Consider the following 17345-nt stretch of genomic DNA (forward strand, 5'->3'; position numbering starts at 1 on the left):
CTCCAACTCTCCGTTGATAAATACATAAAATACACACACTCATCCCTCGGCCTGTCGCAGCGTCTCTTCATAGTGTTTACTTTGACCCACAGGCGGATCATGAGACTACTGGGCACAGATATGCAAAGGGCCCCACCACCTCTCCTACACAGGAACAAGACATACGGTCTTTGTTGTTGTTTTGTGACTCCCTGTTGTTGTTTTGTGTGTCTTTGTTGTTGTTATGCCAATTTTTAGATTCCTTTTGTGTCTCTTTCAAGATTCTTTGCATCTCTTTGTGGTCATTTTGTGTCTCTTTGTAATTGTTTTGCCTGTTTAGGCATTTTTTTGCGTCTCTTTGCATCTCTTTTTTCTTGTTTTGCCCATTTTTGTATGCATTCTGTGTCTCTTCACAGTTTTGTTGCATCTTTGTGTGGTTGTTTTTTGTCTCTTTGTAGTCATTTTGTGTCTCTGAGGTTGTTTTGCCTGGTTTTGCAGTTATATCGTGTCTCTTTGCAGTTTCTTTTCATCTATTTATTGTCATTCTGTGTCTCCTTGATGTTGTTTTGGCTGTTTTGTATGTATGTTGCATCTCTTCGCAGTTTTGATGCATCTTTTTATAGGTTTTTTTTTTGTCTCTTTGTAGTTATTTTGTCTATTTTTGTAGTTATTTGTAGTTATTTTGTGTCTCTTTGATATTTATTCACATCTCTTTGTGGTTGTTTTGTGTTGCTTTATTGTTGTTTTACCTGTTTTTGTTTGTATTTTGTGTCTCTGCTGTTTCATCGCATCTTTTGTGGTTGTTTTTTGTCTCTTTGTAGTCATTTTGCGTCTCAGTTGTTATGCCTGTTTTTATATTTATTTTATTTCTCACTTTGTTTGTCTTTGTAGTTGTTTTGAGTCTCTTTGTTGTTTTTTGTCTCTTTGTAGTTGTTTTGCCTGTTTAGGCATTTTTTTGTGTCTCTTCACAGTTTTGTTGCATCTTTTTGTGGTTGTTTTTTGTCTCTTTGTAGTCATTTTGTGTCTCTGAGGTTGTTTTGCCTGGTTTTGCAGTTATATCGTGTCTCTTTGCAGTTTCTTTTCATCTATTTATTGTCATTCTGTGTATCGTTGATGTTGTTTTGGCTGTTTTGTATGTATGTTGCGTCTCTTTGCAGTTTTGATGCATCTTTTTATAGTTTTTTTTTGTCTCTTTGTAGTTATTTTGTCTATTTTTGTAGTTATTTGTAGTTATTTTGTGTCTCTTTGATATTTATTCACATCTCTTTGTGGTTGTTTTGTGTTGCTTTATTGTTGTTTTACCTGTTTTTGTTTGTATTTTGTGTCTCTGCTGTTTCATTGCATCTTTTGTGGTTGTTTTTTGTCTCTTTGTAGTCATTTTTGCCTCAGTTGTTATGCCTGTTTTTATATTTATTTTATTTCTCACTTTGTTTGTCTTTGTAGTTGTTTTGAGTCTCTTTGTTGTTTTTTGTCTCTTTGTAGTTGTTTTGCCTGTTTAGGCATTTTTTTGTGTCTCTTCACAGTTTTGTTGCATCTTTTGTGATTGTTTTTGTCTCTTTGTAGTCATTTTGTGTCTCTGAGGTTGTTTTGCCTGGTTTTGCAGTTATATCGTGTCTCTTTGCAGTTTCTTTTCATCTATTTATTGTCATTCTGTGTATCGTTGATGTTGTTTTGGCTGTTTTGTATGTATGTTGTGTCTCTTTGCAGTTTTGATGCATCTTTTTATAGTTTTTTGTCTCTGTAGTTATTTTGTCTATTTTTGTAGTTATTTGTAGTTATTTTGTGTCTCTTTGATATTTATTTGCATCTCTTTGTGGTTGTTTTGTGTTGCTTTATTGTTGTTTTACCTGTTTTTGTTTGTATTTTGTGTCTCTTTGCTGTTTCATCGCATCTTTTGTGGTTGTTTTTTTGTCTCTTTGTAGTCATTTTGCGTCTCAGTTGTTATGCCTGTTTTTATATTTATTTTATTTCTCACTTTGTTTGTCTTTGTAGTTGTTTTGAGTCTCTTTGTTGTTTTTTGTCTCTTTGTAGTTGTTTTGCCCGTTTTTGCATTTATGTTGTGTCTCTTTGCGTCTTTGGTCTTTTGTGTCTTTATCATTGTTTTTTTCTGTTATGTAGTTATTTTGTGTCTTGTATTTATTCTCTGTCTCTTTGCAGTTTCTTTGCATCTCTTTGTGGTCTTTTTGTTTCTATTTGGAAAAGTTTGGTGTCTCTCTTGTCGTTTTGCCCATTTATGTTGTTATTATATGACTCTGCAGTGTTTTGAATCTCTTTGTGGTCTTTTTGTGTCCCTTTCTGGTTATTTTGAGGCTCTTCCTGGTCACATAATTTGAGTGACATTGTTCAAGTGAGGGCCAGGGGGGCCCTGACACTTTGGGCCCCTGGGTCTGTGCCCAATAGACCTGTTCAGTAATCCATCCATGCTTTTACCTTGTTGGAGTGCATCATGCTCATGGACGTTACTTTCTTTCTAATCCCCAGCTCCACAAACAGCAGCGAGGAAAAATCCTTCAGAGGTCAGGAGAGCTTGACCTCAACCCCTGACTCACTGGTTCAAAGCTGTGGGTTCTGTGTGTTTACACAGTCATTCCTCCGTCCTCCTTCATACTGCAGCATAACAAACAGCTTGGTGCTGAAATAACCAACACAAATGTCCTCATATGACAACTGACGAGACAAGGACACATCTTAAATGTGTAAACTGCGCACAAGCCACATAATGACGTTAGAAGAGGTCCACTAAGTGCTGATAGAGGCTTTATAGTTCACCACAAATCTCCCAGCAGCTGTATCTGGCGCCATAATGGAGGTCCAATGGAGAGTGGCTGTTTGTAAATGATGCCTAAATTTATTACCAAGAAGCCAGACGAGGAACAATACTTCAAACTGACAATTTAAGCCGTTCTCTTCAGATGAGCTACCAGCAGAATAACAGTGCCTTTATAGAGCAGTGGCTTCTTCTGTCAGGTGGGAAAAATCTATCACATTGTGTCATCACGTGTACTCACCCAGTCAAGGGGAGAAAACTCGATGTAAAAGCCATTTAAGCTACATTTGGATTTAGTAAAGCTGTGTTGTATTTCAGAAACTGCTGATCCACTGGGATGTTCAGCACAACCATCTCTAGGGCTTACAGAGGATGGTCCCAAAAAGAGAAAATATCCAGTGAGCCAAAATGCCTTGTTGATGCCAGAGGTCAGAGGAGAATGGCCAGACTGGTTCAAGATGATAGAAAGGCAACAGGAAGTCAAATAAGCACTGGTTCCAACCAAGGTGTGCAGAAGAGCATCTCTGAAGCAACAACACCTTGTCCAACCTTGAAGCAGATGGGCTACAGCAGCAGAAGACCACACCAGGTGCCACTCCTGTCAGCTAACAACAGGAAACTGAGGCTACAATTCACACGGGTTTTCTCACCAAAACTGGACAATAGAAGATTGGAAAAACCACATTCAGATGGAAGCATGGATCCATCCTGCCTTGTATCAACGCTCCAGGCTGCTGCTGCTGCTGCTGGTGGTGTAATGGTGTGGGGGAGATTTTCTTAGTACCAACTGAGCATGAAACTGAAACAAACCAGGGAAGCATGATAACCTGTATCTACACTGATCAAGGCTCCCACAGTCAGTGAGCTTGCCTGTTTGACTCATAGCTGTCAAGTCTCCCGTTTTGGCTGGGAAACTACCGTATTTTACCCCTCTTTCCCGCCGTCCTCCCGTATTAGTATTTTCCCGTAAATCTCCTGTATTATAATATAATAAAGAAAAAAAAAACATTCCTCTGTCTCTAAACTGAACTCTGTCACTAACCTCGCGACAACTGCCACCTGCAGTAGTCTGGGTGGCAGTTGTCGCGAGGTTAGTGTCGACAGCGGGAACAAACCCGGAACAACAAACGAGAGAGAGATGGATGGATGTAAAATCAACCACTGTGGCCCAGCCCACAAATACACTCCTTCCAAAATAGTGTTAAAGGGTGCAAAGTCTGCAACAAATCTGTATAATAAGTCATTAGTGGATGCCAGAGAGCCGCATGAGTGAACATGAGAAATTAAAAGAAAATGTGTAATGAAAATAAAATGTAAATGTTTAACTTAAAGACAAGCAATGTGAAATGAACAGTAAATATGTAATGTGTTGACTTGTATATAAACTGAAAATATGTGAAATAAATAAATGTGCTTCATATATCCTTTTGTGTTTTCATTTAGGCTGTATTATAACTGTAGTTAGTAAGTGGTTGACAAGTGATTATTTTAGATTTCCTGTACACCTGTCTTAAAATGTAAGGTATACTGGAGCTTGGTTGGGGTGGTGGGACGGCTCGTTGTTATTTTCAAATCCAAAACTTGACAGGTAACTACAGGAGATTTCCCTCACTGTGGGGAAGGAAACATAAAAACACTGCTGATTTCTTCCACTGGAGCTAAAATAAAAGCTATTTTTGTTCAGTAAAATTCTGCTGTCAGTCAGCTTGGTGAGGGCAGGTTGGAGCTGTCCACTCAGCTCCCCAGGAGCTGCTGCAGACTGACGGCTGAGACGTTCAGGAAAGATGGAGTCAGCGTGGATTGGATGACGGGACAGATTCCCAGTAAAGCTCACCAATAAGCAGTTTTATATTGCATTACTTTAAAAACCATCACTGCATCTCCAGCTACAGCACAGATTGCCAGATAGGGTCAGTTAGTGCAGATTTGGTAACAGAGCTTGGTGTCGTTAAAAAAAAAAAAGTATTATAAAAAAAATTTAATATAAGTGGGGCTGCTCCCTGAAAGTCAGAGATTCGAATTGTCAGACTCCTCAGTCAGCTTTTTTTTTGCTACTTAATGCACAGGTCAGTGTACTTCTGAGGACGTTTTGGTCGCTGGATTTTGCTACAGAGTGAATGCTCTGGACTTTCGCACTACTCTTTGGCACACACAGCTGCAGACGTGATGCAGCGATACAGAGAACAAGAAACTTTCCAGCGTAAGGCTCCGAGAAACTCCTAAATTCAAATTAAAACCCCCTGATTCGCACAAACTAAAATACGCTCGCTTTAGCCGGGTTTTGGTTGATTCGAAAAAATGTTGATTCACAAAATGGGGGATGGAAACATGTTCGAATTAAGTCTGACGTAGCGCACCTCTCTCCATGGTGATATCCACACTCCGGGTCGGGAAGGCGGTAATGCATTTACAAGCTGGTTGCCAACCGCCAGAAAACGTAGAAGAAGAAGAATGCGAGACTTGTTTTGTTTCCGGTCCATACATTTAATGGAAACACACAGGATTCGTACTTCTTTTAATGCACATTTCCCAATGATTCAAATCACTTTTGGACGGAAACATAGCTACTGTCTTCTCTCTTCTGTTTGGAAGGGTGAGATTAATATGAAAGTCTCTGGCTTTTGTTTGAAATCTAGAGTCAGCAAAAAATGTTGTTGCACATTTCTGATCCGTCGTCAGCACTGTTAGCTTGTTTACTGTAAAACATGAATACTACTGTCACACTGAAGTCCGTTCAAACTTTAAATCCTTATAGGAAAAAAAACAACAACAAAGAAACGAATCGTCGAATATTCACATTAAACAGCTGAATACGATTCAACTGACATCATTCGGAGTCAGGTACAGCCCCGAATACGTTACATTTGAAACTTTACACTTGTTTACGCTTCAGCAACAGTGTGGTTTAAGTTTACGCACAAAAACCACTTCATGTTTTGTCTTAAAGTGTGGCAGCAGAATACCCACACACCGATGCAACTGAGCTGGACAGCCACAAGAAGGTTCACATGCTGAGATCAACATATTCAGAACATGCGTGCACAAACAGAAGGTGCTCAAAGTGCCAAAAATAATAAAAGATGGTCAAAAACAGCAGCAAACATTTCAGTCCCTGACTATCATCACAGCTACTGACATGAGTGCTTCACAGAGCAGAAACAGACACAGACAGATTCCTACCAGGTGATGAATCAGTCAGCTGCTGCCACTAATTAGATGAGATCAACTCTGAGGAGCAGAGGCCTGACGACCAAATCACTATCACCTGTCATATGAGTACTACACTGTTCACAACAGAACTATAAACAGAAAAAAGAAGAATAAAAATAAATAACTAGAAATAAGAAAATTATCAAAAAATAAATAAAAAGAGAAAATACAAGATATGACAAAACATAACACAAGAGGGCCACGACCTGGAGCCGCAAGATTATCCTGACCTCCGCAGAAAAAAAAAGTCCGCTACAGTTCATAACTTTTCCTGGGAAAAAGAGTTTGTAACTTTTTGTTGTGACGTTACCACCATGCTACTGAGAAATGTAGTCAAGTTAGTAACTGCCAAACACTGCCGCTGTAGCAGCAGGATTTATACTTGTGAGGCAGAGCCTGCGTCGTTGTGAGCATTTATCCACCTTATTTTTCACGGAAACATGGAGGCAAGACAGAACGCAGCCAGCTTCTGTTTTTTTGTGCGACACTTCCGGTCCAGCACTCTTACCACTGTGTAAATGGGAATCACCTTGTTGTTTACCTTGCTGAGTTTAGCTATATATATGTATATATCACATTTTTCACGTCACTATATCACCGTTTAGACTAATCTGATGTTTGTAAAGTCTATAAACACAATGACTGAACAAACATTAGTATTTTCTCTGTGTGTAATTAATAACATGGTTATCGTAGATTAGCTGGGCTAACCGTTAGCTGTTAGCCGTTAGCCGTTAGCCGTGTCTGTAATAACTCATTAAACTCACAAAGTGGCCCGTGAAAAAAATATTTTCTCCAGCGGATGTCTTAGTTACAACATGATTGAGCTAACTGGAGTAGTTTCATGTCGTATCCAACAACGGGAGGCTCTTAACAGATGACGTCCTCATGTTAGCTTTGCTGCTGCTGTTAGCTGTCCCTGTCAGCTGCAGCCACTGATGCTTTCTAGACATCGTGATTTCCCAAAACTGAATAAATACCACACATAGCAACACAAAACTGCTTTGCTAGCTCAATCATGTTGTAACGGCTGGATGGTTGATGCGTACATGCTGATTCGGGTGCTATCAGAGCCGATCGGTGCATCACTGTGGCTTAATGATCAACTCAGTCAATTAAAACAACCCGTCCTGTGTTAGGAGTGTATGTCGCTGACAGAAAGAAAGAAAGAAAGAAAGAAAGAAAAGGGAAAAAAGATAGAAAAGCAGCGTACACCTCACATATTTATTTCTCACAGTTGCGCACACGTGTGGCTGGCATGCAGAAGCACCGTCTGTGTGTCGAGGGTGTGAGCTGCAGCTTCAGCTGCTCAGGTAGAGAGGCTGTGTAGCCCGGTGTGTTTTTTCGCCAATTCGGTTCTGCAGGTTCTCTGCTGGTACACTGGAGGCGGGGATCAAGCAGTTTGTCTCACTCGGGATAGATTGTGCTTTTTTTAGTTCATAGTTTATGATTGACGTGCGATTTATTCACGTTTAGAGGGAATAAATTTCCGTTATAACGGAAACGTGGGCACAGTTATCTATACAAAATACACAGACTAACTAACTAACTAACTAACTGATTGACTAACATAAACAACTGAAAATTGAAAAAAAAAAAAAAATAGCTTGCACCGTTAGCTCTGGTAAGGGAAAGCATGAGGGAAAGCGGCTGACCGGAAGTCACGCACAAAAAAACGGAAGTTGATCACTATTTACTTCCGTGTTTGAAAATAAGGTGGATACTTGTGCGGTGTGTCTGTGTCACTCTGCAGTTACACCTCCAAAACACTAGTTGGCAGCGGAGGTTTCTGTGAAGTGCTTTAGTTGATTCAAAACACACATTAAACATGGCTTAATAGAGACAACTTCAAACTCAAGAACACAAATCAGCTTCACTATAACTCGCAGCATTCACAGACAAACACTTGTCTTTATCTGGACACATTTTCCCCACAAATACAACATGCTAACGTTATTAGCACAAGCCTATGGCATTTTACATTGTATAAATTAGCCTAGCAGCTAGCAGACTTTTCCTCTCCTCATATGAAGCCAGGGACAACAGCAACATTTAACAAAGGTAACGTTACAAAATTTGGCTCCATTACAGCTCACAAGGTTCACTGACAAAACAACTGTCTTATACTAAACATGTTTTCCAAACAAATACAACATGCTTACGTTATTAGCACAAGCCTAGGGCATTTTACATTGTATAAATTAGCCTAGCGACAAACGGAGATTTCCTCTGCTCTTATGAAGCCTGACTCAACTGAAAAAAAAAAGATTGGCACTTACACCAAAGAGACCCCAAAGTTATTGTCAATTTTCTTTTGACTGACACTCACTCACTATAAAATAACCCTTCATTTTTTAATGAAATGAAGCCCAGTCTTAATCCAGGTGTGTTTTATACTGGTCTTACTGGGAGGGACTGTAACCACACTGATGTTTTGTTGTGCCTTTACTGTCCGACTGGAGAAAGCGACTCTCCTCTGGGGTATCATGGCTTAATCAAGTAGTGTCAGAGATGGTAATCCCTCGCTCTTAATGATGATGGATGGAGAGGTGTCCTTCATCTTTAAGCCTGTTTGCTTCGCTGCACTGTTTGCCACTGATTCAAGGATTAACTGTCTAAATGGGTTCAACCAGGAAACTGTAAATAGTAACAGAAAGGAGCTGATGGAAATCTCTAAAGCCCAAACAATAAACTATGAAAGCAGCGTGTGTGTGTGTGTGTGTGTGTGTGTGTGTGTGTGTGTGTGTGTGTGTGTGTGTAAGCGAGAGGCTGTTCCCCATGGTTGAGTCATCGGGGGATAAACAGTGAACACAGGCAGCATATGGATTGTATGCCGCGCTGTCTTCAGGGATGAGAGCTTATGAGTCTGTTTCTCTCTTCACCATCTTCTCTGGCCTCTCTCGTTTTCTTTTCATCCCAATGATAAACACGTATTAGATTAACTTCACATAATATCACTCCTGTTACGCTCAGATCCTCTCTTTCTTTACAGCTCCCCAAATCCCACATTTCAACTGGTGGCATTTTCATTTTCCTGCATCTCTTTTGTTTCCCACCTCACCAGATTCTTTCAGTGTGCTGCTGGGCTTTCCCTCCTCTCTGTAGCAACAGCAGCAGCAGCAGCAGCCAGCCGAGCGCTGCAAATGTCTTGAAAGACAGAGAGAGGCTATAAATCGTAGCAGCGTCGACACTCTGCCAGTGCAGCAGAGCCAGGCTGAGCACAACAGGTCCAGCCAGGAGGCTCATGTTCAGTCATACAAGCAGAAAGTGGCTCAATTCATCAGTAGCGCTGGCAGTCAGTCGCTGCTTCAGTCAGTCCGAGCCTGGCTTCTGTCTCAGCAGCAGTGATGACATCAACCAACATGCTTACACCCAAGGAAATTAACACAGGAAGGAGAAAGACAGCGAGCCAGTCAGGGATGTTGTGGCCTTGTTTTAGAAATGCGCACCTCTGACCCAGGCCCCCAGGAAGTGCACCGGGCTTTGAAGCTAATTTTCGTAATGGCCAAACCAGTGGTTCTGCAATCTAGGGTTCGTCACGTGATGCCAGTGGACCCAAAAAGACTTTGCATGGGGAAAAAGACATCTGTAAACCAGTGGACACATTTCTTTAAGTGTCACAACACCTGCGGAATGATTTGTTTTCCTATCGAAATTTGATCCACTTGTTCTAATATCATTTAAAAAGTCCAGAAAAGCCGCAAGATTAAATCATTTTATTCCCTTTCAAGTTAGCAGAGCATTTAACCGTATGTCAGCTGCTTGGCTGGCGGAAGTTGGCATTTCCGGTCGTGCTCAGGTGTCCTAAGGCCTCATTTACACCGCAAGTGATGTGGTCGCGAAGCGGTCCACAAGCGTAGCGGCAGCACACGTGTATTCACACCAAAACCGAACAGACATTCAGGCGTTCGGTTCGTACAAACCACACCTGAACAGTTTGCGCAGTAGTGCACCGTGTTTGCAAATCTCCAATAAACCCCAAAGAAGAAGAAGTGAGTTTAGACCCAAAGCCCAGGCTGGGCAAGTTTGCGCACTAGTGATTATTCCAACGCTTGGAGAAATAATATTTAGCACTACAAATGCTTTGTATTACTAGCCTTAGCACAAAAAGCCCATTTGTCTCGGTGTTAGCCTCATTGCAAACACGAGGTTGCGTGTGTTGTGACCTCTCTCGGCCACCGCAGATGTCGAAAGCATTTTAGCAGATGGAGGCGGCTTTTCATAATTGTTGTTAACGAGAATGAAGCTTTTTGCTTGTTGTTTTTGTGTTGGGACGGGCCTGGTATTTCTGTACTCTAGGCACCTGGCGTGTTTCCCGGAGTGCTCTGAACTCCTGGAGTTGAAAAAAATTAAATTCAAAGCAGAAAAGCGCCCCACGTCATCTCTTTTCCCATTATCCAATCAGATGATTTGAGAGGCGGTCCTTCTGTGGTGGTCATGACAACAAGTTTACAGTTGGTAAACAATGGAGGAGAAACTGGTGGTAGTGGTTGCTGGATACCCAGAGCTATACGGCCTGATGATAGACAGCAGGTTGTCAAACTGCCCCTGAGTCATCATGGAGGAGAAGCTCCTGGACCAACTGGTGGTACTCCCCATGATCCAGCCTCTTTTTCAGGGTCTCATGTACCCACACAGATCTCTGTTTATCTGCTGACAGCCTCTCACCCTCAACCAGAGCTACAGACAGTACCCTCTGCCTCAGCATGGCAGCAACTAGCCACTTATTAATGTGAAATAAAATCAATAAAATAAACAGTAGATTGATTACACAGAAAGCTTAGGGTAAGGAGGTGATGAAGTGGTTGCCTGGCAACAATAAAAAGACACAGCAAAGCGTTTTGGTTTTTTTTTTATTCCAGTAGTGGCATTCAATTAAAAAAAGCAGCGCCTCGGGTTTTGCAACCTGCAAACCTTTTTTTATCTGGGCCTAATACATCCATGGGCCAAACAGCTGTACAGCAGTTTCTGGGGTCCGTCATGTGATGCCCTACGGCCAAAAATGACTTTTTCCATAGACTTACATGGTGAAAGAGATGTCTGTAAATCAATGGATACATATTTGAGCATCACAACCCCCGCAAATTACTCCTTTCACTATCAGGACTTGATACAGTCAGTCCGATAACATTCATTTCATCCCCATTCAAGTTAGCAGAGCGCTAAACTGGAAGCTGCCAGTTTAGATGGCGTAAGTTAGCCACTTGGTTGCACTTGGCAAAGCTCAGACGCCATAGTGCGCCTCAGGTCTCCAGGAAAGCAGTTCAGCCTTGCAGCAAATTTTTCCTAGTAGACACTGTGGCCCAAAATCATTTTTCCCATAGACCACCATTATATAAGAGAACTCTATAAAACTATTGACAGGACACCTCGCCTGCAAACATCAAATATAACTCTTCATGTCATGAATTTTTGAGCCATGGAGGTTTTATGTTTGTGAAACTTTCCTCATGCCAAGAAAAGTGTCATCGTCACAACGTAAAGTCTACGGGCTCAGCGGAAACTCACGGGCGGGGCCGACAGCGGAAACTCAGCGAGACATGTTTGGTGGGCCCCGTACCACGAAAGTAAACCTGGAACCTAGAAACTTTCTTGCCATATGTGCCAGGTGAGCCACTCTACCAGAATGAGGCGCCATCTTGGCAGCTGGTATGTAAGTAGCCACCTGATTGGGTAATTTTAAACCATTTTGGCTCCTGAGCAGCTCCCAGGAATGAACGGGGCCCCACGTTCAGTGCTGTATCCAGTTCTCCTCATACATCCATGCTCTGACCCCTGAGAGCTTCACTCACTCACACACACACACACACACTAGCAGCTACCTGTCGGAGTGTCTTCAGCATCTCCGTGGCCTCGTCTTGCTTCCCCTGCTTGGCCATCAGCATCATCTCCTGGATCATACCGATGCGGCGCTGGTAGGGCGGCGGCGTCCCACCACGGCTCAGTCGGTCCCCTGACTTCAGCATGAGGGAGGCCAAGATGTCTCCTCGCTCCTTGGTGGGCGTTCGCTTCCAGCTGTGCTGAGGACTGGCCCCTCCAGGCTCCTGGCCTTTGGTCTGCTTGGCGCCCATGGTGCTGCGTTAACGTGAACTTTGATAAGAACAAGGCCGGTCCCACAGAGGCACGTCTGATTAATGTCTGAGATGCTTTGCTCATCAAAATGTCTGCAGCTGATCACATCTGCAGTTTGGGGCTGATGTGTGAAGCACTGAGAGCAATAAGATCCCAAACTGCTCAGGAACAATACTCATCATCAGCCAGTGACACAGAGCAGAGAGTGAAACAAGATAACACGCCAAAACATCAAGAAGTTGAAGTGTAGTTTTCTGCTTTTGTAAACTTGCTCCCAGAGAGTGCAGCTCAGGTCGGGAACAGGTCTGAGGATGCTGCCTGCAGCATGGCCGCACAGCACGGACACAGTCAGGATGCAGGATGCCTCCCTCCGGAGCAGAGCGTGGCCCGCTGCAGCCTCCTATCCCAAACACAACTTCAACACCTCCCCAACATGTTTACCTTCGACAGCAGCGATATGTTCTCACTCTCCTCTGCTGTTATCCCCCAAAACAGATCCCAGAGGAGGAGGAGGAGACGATCAGAGGAGGTGGTGCATGAAGCAGGGCATGGCAATGTTTACGTCTCCTGAAGCTCACCGCGGACGGTCTGTCCTTCCTCCGCCGCTGGAAGTCATGCACAGGCTGAAACCATCCGACCAGCCCGGGCTGCTTCGTCCTTCTCCAAGGTTGATCCTCCCTTCCTCCGCTCCGCTCCGGAGCAGGAAGCAGCCGCAGCGGTGTCTGTGAGGAGGCTGCAGCCCCGCGGCTCGTCAGGAGAGGACAGACTGAGGTGTTCCCTTACTGGGACTGAATTATGTATCGCACCCTCTGTGCAACTGAATGGGGGCGCGCGGCGAGTGCACGTGAGCATGAGTCCACCCGCCTCACCGAGTGATGGAGGGAGGAGCACGAGCACCACGTACGGTCAAGTTTGCAGTTTCTCAGCTTCAAGGGACGACATGCATCTTCTATGGGAGGGCGAGGAGGTGCCAGGCTCCATTCATTAATGTGGCAATTTCATTTTGTGTTGCTCCTTCCTTCATATGCATAAATCTGGTCAAGATGAGTCATAGCTTATAAAGTTATGTGTGGTCCTCTAATAAAATCGGCATATAGGTGATTATCAGTAGTATCAATTTATTGACAAAAAAAAAAATATATATCGGCACGTCGTGGTATCGGCCGATAACAGCTTCAACATGCTTTTTCTTATTTTGCACACTGAATAAATATTACATACTTTGAAAAGTATTGTATTTCATGTCTTCATCTGCTGGTGGGCCGTCATGATAAGAGTATGCGTGCTTTATATGGTGTTTATTCCACCACAGAAGAGACTTGATGATCACTAAAATAAGGTGGGGAAAAAGTGGATGTATCGGCATATCGGATATCGGCAAAAATCTATTATCATGCATCCCTCAAAAAATTAAACAAAAGAAAATTATATAGGCTATATATACAATGGGTGAAGTGCTAAGCTTTATCATTTTTATCTTTACATGTGTATACTTGTTTTTCTATAGCCCCATTTCCACCGAGCAGTTCAGTTCGCTTTTTTTATGTTTCCACTGTGAAAAGTTGTGGATGGTACCAATGGAACCGTTCCTTAGCGTCCCCATGTTTGGTCCCCCCTCTGCTGGGGTACCTAGCACACAGATGTGGTACTAAAAGGTGGAGCTGTGAACACTGCAGTCTGATTGGTCAGTAGAGGACGGTCACTCTGCTCAGGGCTGAGTTGTGTCTGGTTTTGAGGCTCATGTAACCACTGTTCATACTGTGGAGAGTTTTATTAGTAAACTGTAACTATAAAATGAAAGGATGTGTTGCTGCCTCTCACAGCAGCTGGAGTCTGAGAAACAATAACTTCATTCACTGGGCCGACTGCCGGCAACTTTTAAGGTGGAACGTTAACTTGTAATGTTACTCAATGCATGAGTTGATGACGTGAATCCATCAGCACACCTTAAATTTCACTGTGACAACTTTGACCATCACTTTAGTTTTTATATGACACACACTTTTAGTAATGACTTTAAAAATATAGATTCATTTGGAGCGGATTATGTGAAGGTCATATATTCTAATCCTCACTTCCTGTGGGCTACAGCAACACTAAACCCCTGAGCTTGCCTGAGAAGGACTAAATGCACAAAGCTGCTATTTTTAAATATCCCATGGAGAGAGACTCTCACTGCAGCCTGTTCTATTTTGTTCTGAAAATGTGGGCGTGCAGCCTCGTTCTGTGGACGATAAACCAGGTGCAGACTTCCATCTGTGTCACCGCTGATGAGGAAATACAGCGAGTGCTGGACGGAGCAGTGAGTGACAACAACCCCGCCCACATTTAAGAGGACTGTCTGAACAAACCGAGGGTCTAGGTACCATGTCTGAAGGGGTAGTGCTGGTGGAAACGGGGTACTGAGCTCATCATTAGCAAGTATGAGATTAAATAATATACTGTGCCTTCCAACACCCACACTACTATACTATATAGTGTGCCAAAAATAGTTAATCATGTCCTTTACATAGTAAATACAGGATGTTCTACTACATTTGGTCAGATTTTGCAGTATCCAAATATCCAGACTTCATTGTTCTTGCAAACTTGCAGACTTTGCGGGCATGTTCATGGGAAGTCTGGAAGTGTTGAGGGCTCCATATCCACAGTTCATTGCGATATAGACATTAATGTTGTAGTATTTTTCAGTAGCTGACTAAAAAATCAAAACTTATGTGTATGTAAAACAGGAAGTGTAGCCTAATAAAGCCCTATCTGAATCATGTCGGCTAGAAATAATATTCAACAACATCATGATACAGAAATATGTAGAAATATAGGCTGTAGAGGGAAATCAAAATGCAGTGTATTATTGCAGTGGACACTATAGGTTGTGTAACGCCAAATATAAAGGCGAGAAAAGAAGATCTCCTGTAACTGACAGGCCGACCCGATTTCTTTAGTCATAGCTCGGCCCTCATTCACAACCATCTCTGTATCTGAGCGTCTGCTGTCTACATGTTATACAGACATTGATTTTGTTCACTCACAGAACAACCCTATACATGAGATTTCCATCTTATTATCTGCAGGGACACATGAGCAGACAGAATGTGACAGCTGTTACAATGACTGTAATCGTCTCTCTAACGTTTCCATGGCGACCAGTAAAACAGTCTCGAGAGCTGTACGTCACATCCACTGAGACTCAAACAGGTGATTGACAGGTGACAGAAGCTGCAGTGACGGATGACAGCACATTAAAGTGACTGATGACCAGTGGAGCAGTGGTAACAGGGATATTAATTGTTTAATTGAACAAAATAATCAGAAATATAAACAACAACAAAAGGCCACAGGTGACGGAGAAATAAATCACCTCTGTAATTTATCATGAATATGTCAGACTTTAAAATGCATGCAGTTAACAACAGCGGAGCTCAACTGGTCAACCTCCGTCTCCAGTGAGCTCGGTGAACGTTGTTTTATCTCCAAGGTAACAGATATATGAAAGAGAGGGTCAAAGTTCAGGGTGCTTGAAATAGTAGTATATCCTGCTTATGTGCATGCTGCGTGCAACAGGACAGTATATCATTTTTAAGGGCAACTGGCGTTCAAACCTGAAGTACTAAAGAAAAAGTACATGATTTGAAATGAACCCATGGGCTCTGCGGCTATGAGGGATAGTTTGTAAATGTTATTTTGTTATGGGATGTCATGATGGATCAGAATTTTTAAAAAATTATGTTCATATTAATCTTTTTTATTTAATGTGGTTTTGACGCCATCTCACTTAAATAGCAATTCAACACATTCTCACTCTGACCTCGTCACATATCGACGTTTGGTCACGTCCACATATGACATGCAAGGTACCCTGGGTGTGTTGGTTGTTGACGTTCTGGGACGCCGTGTCAACTTCAGCCTGTTACAGGCATTGTCTGTTTTCAAAATACACTTCTGTTTTCACAGGAAATGAACAGTTTGCATACCGTCTCTTTCAAAATAAAAGCACTACGTCGGTACAACACCATGTATTGACGTTTTTTTTCCCCGTCAGTAATAAACTAGTCCATCCCCATTGGTAGCTGTGTCACCTTCTACCTATGCCAGTCCTCAATGCCTATGTGCAGTTTCACATAGATTGACCACGTCAGTGAGTAGAAAAACGTGGGACAGACAGAATGACTGACTGACAGAATGACACACTGACAGTTTCCGTGATTATGTACAGCATACCATACCATGACTTAGTCATACCAAACATTAGAAACAACACCAACATTGGTCCACAGGGGGAGCCACAGCGATCGGTCGCATTTTAGCCATTTTGAAGCATTTTTCTGTTGTTATAGCGCCACCCAGTTGCCAATTAGAGTTAAATTTCTCCAGTCACCTTGAGGCGTCCTGTTCTACATATCTACCAAGTTTAGTAAAAATCCATATGGCGGTTAGGCCTAGATAAGAAATGAGCTCTCTAGCGCCCCCATTTTGTTTGATGGGGTCAATAATGGAGGGTTCCCCTCAGATTATGTGTGGTCATATGCCTACAAAGTTGCGTGGTGATGGGTGAAACCCTTGAGATGTTCTACACCTTTATGTGATGAGCCACGCCCTCCACAATATTCATTGCCTTATAGAAGCTCAGTTTTAGGAAGTTTTCCAACTTTTGCCAAGAGGGAACTTTAGATATTGGTCCCTAGATTATGTTCACCCAGTTTCATGCAGATCGCTCAAACTTCCTAGGAAGAGATCCATTTGAAGTGTTTTTCAAAAAATTCAAAATGGCGGAAAATCTGTATAAGTGGAAGTTATGGGTTCTTGAGGCAAATGTGTTCCTCATGAGGAGAGGCATCTCTGTGCAAAGTTTCATGTCTCTACGACATACGGGGCATGAGATATGCCCATTCAAAGTTTGACATTTCAATGGGTTGCTATAGCGCCCCCTTTGGCCAATTGATGTAATATTGCTTCATTGGCATCCTCCCATGACCCTCTACCACTGTGCCAAATTTCACATGGATTGACCAAGTCAGTGAGGAGAAAAACATGGAACAGACACACAGACAGAGTTTTCCTCATTATATAGTAAAGATGTACTTGGTTACATGTGGCCAACACAAGCACGTGGTCGGGTTTAGGAAGAAAGAACAGGCTTTGGTTTCACACTCATATGGGAGGAAACACTGGCCTGCTAGGTGAAAGTCGATGGTTGTTGTACTCACCCGCCCTGCTTGGACTTTTGCCCCCTTAACTTACAAATAACAGAATAACCGACCAAGTTGAACAGTGCGTTTGAAGTGTCCCTCTTTGACAGTAGCACTGGGTAAAATGT

General features: G+C 42.5%; 2 protein-coding genes across 2 annotated transcripts in view; both read right to left on the minus strand.

Moving 5' to 3' along the window:
• Positions 1-13113, minus strand: part of lrrc75a (leucine rich repeat containing 75A) — an 83020-nt gene extending 69907 nt beyond the window's left edge. Inside the window, exon 1 of the mRNA XM_049576931.1 lies at positions 11779-13113. Coding sequence (XP_049432888.1) covers positions 11779-12027 — 249 coding nt within the window. The 5' untranslated portion in view covers positions 12028-13113. The remainder of the gene's footprint in view (positions 1-11778) is intronic.
• The window catches only part of LOC125889186 (TLC domain-containing protein 3A-like), a 198612-nt gene that overhangs the window by 38063 nt on the left and 143204 nt on the right, over positions 1-17345 (minus strand). The window lies entirely within an intron of this gene.

This window comes from Epinephelus fuscoguttatus, linkage group LG5 (assembly GCF_011397635.1).
Source record: "Epinephelus fuscoguttatus linkage group LG5, E.fuscoguttatus.final_Chr_v1".
NCBI classification, from domain to species: domain Eukaryota; kingdom Metazoa; phylum Chordata; class Actinopteri; order Perciformes; family Serranidae; genus Epinephelus; species Epinephelus fuscoguttatus.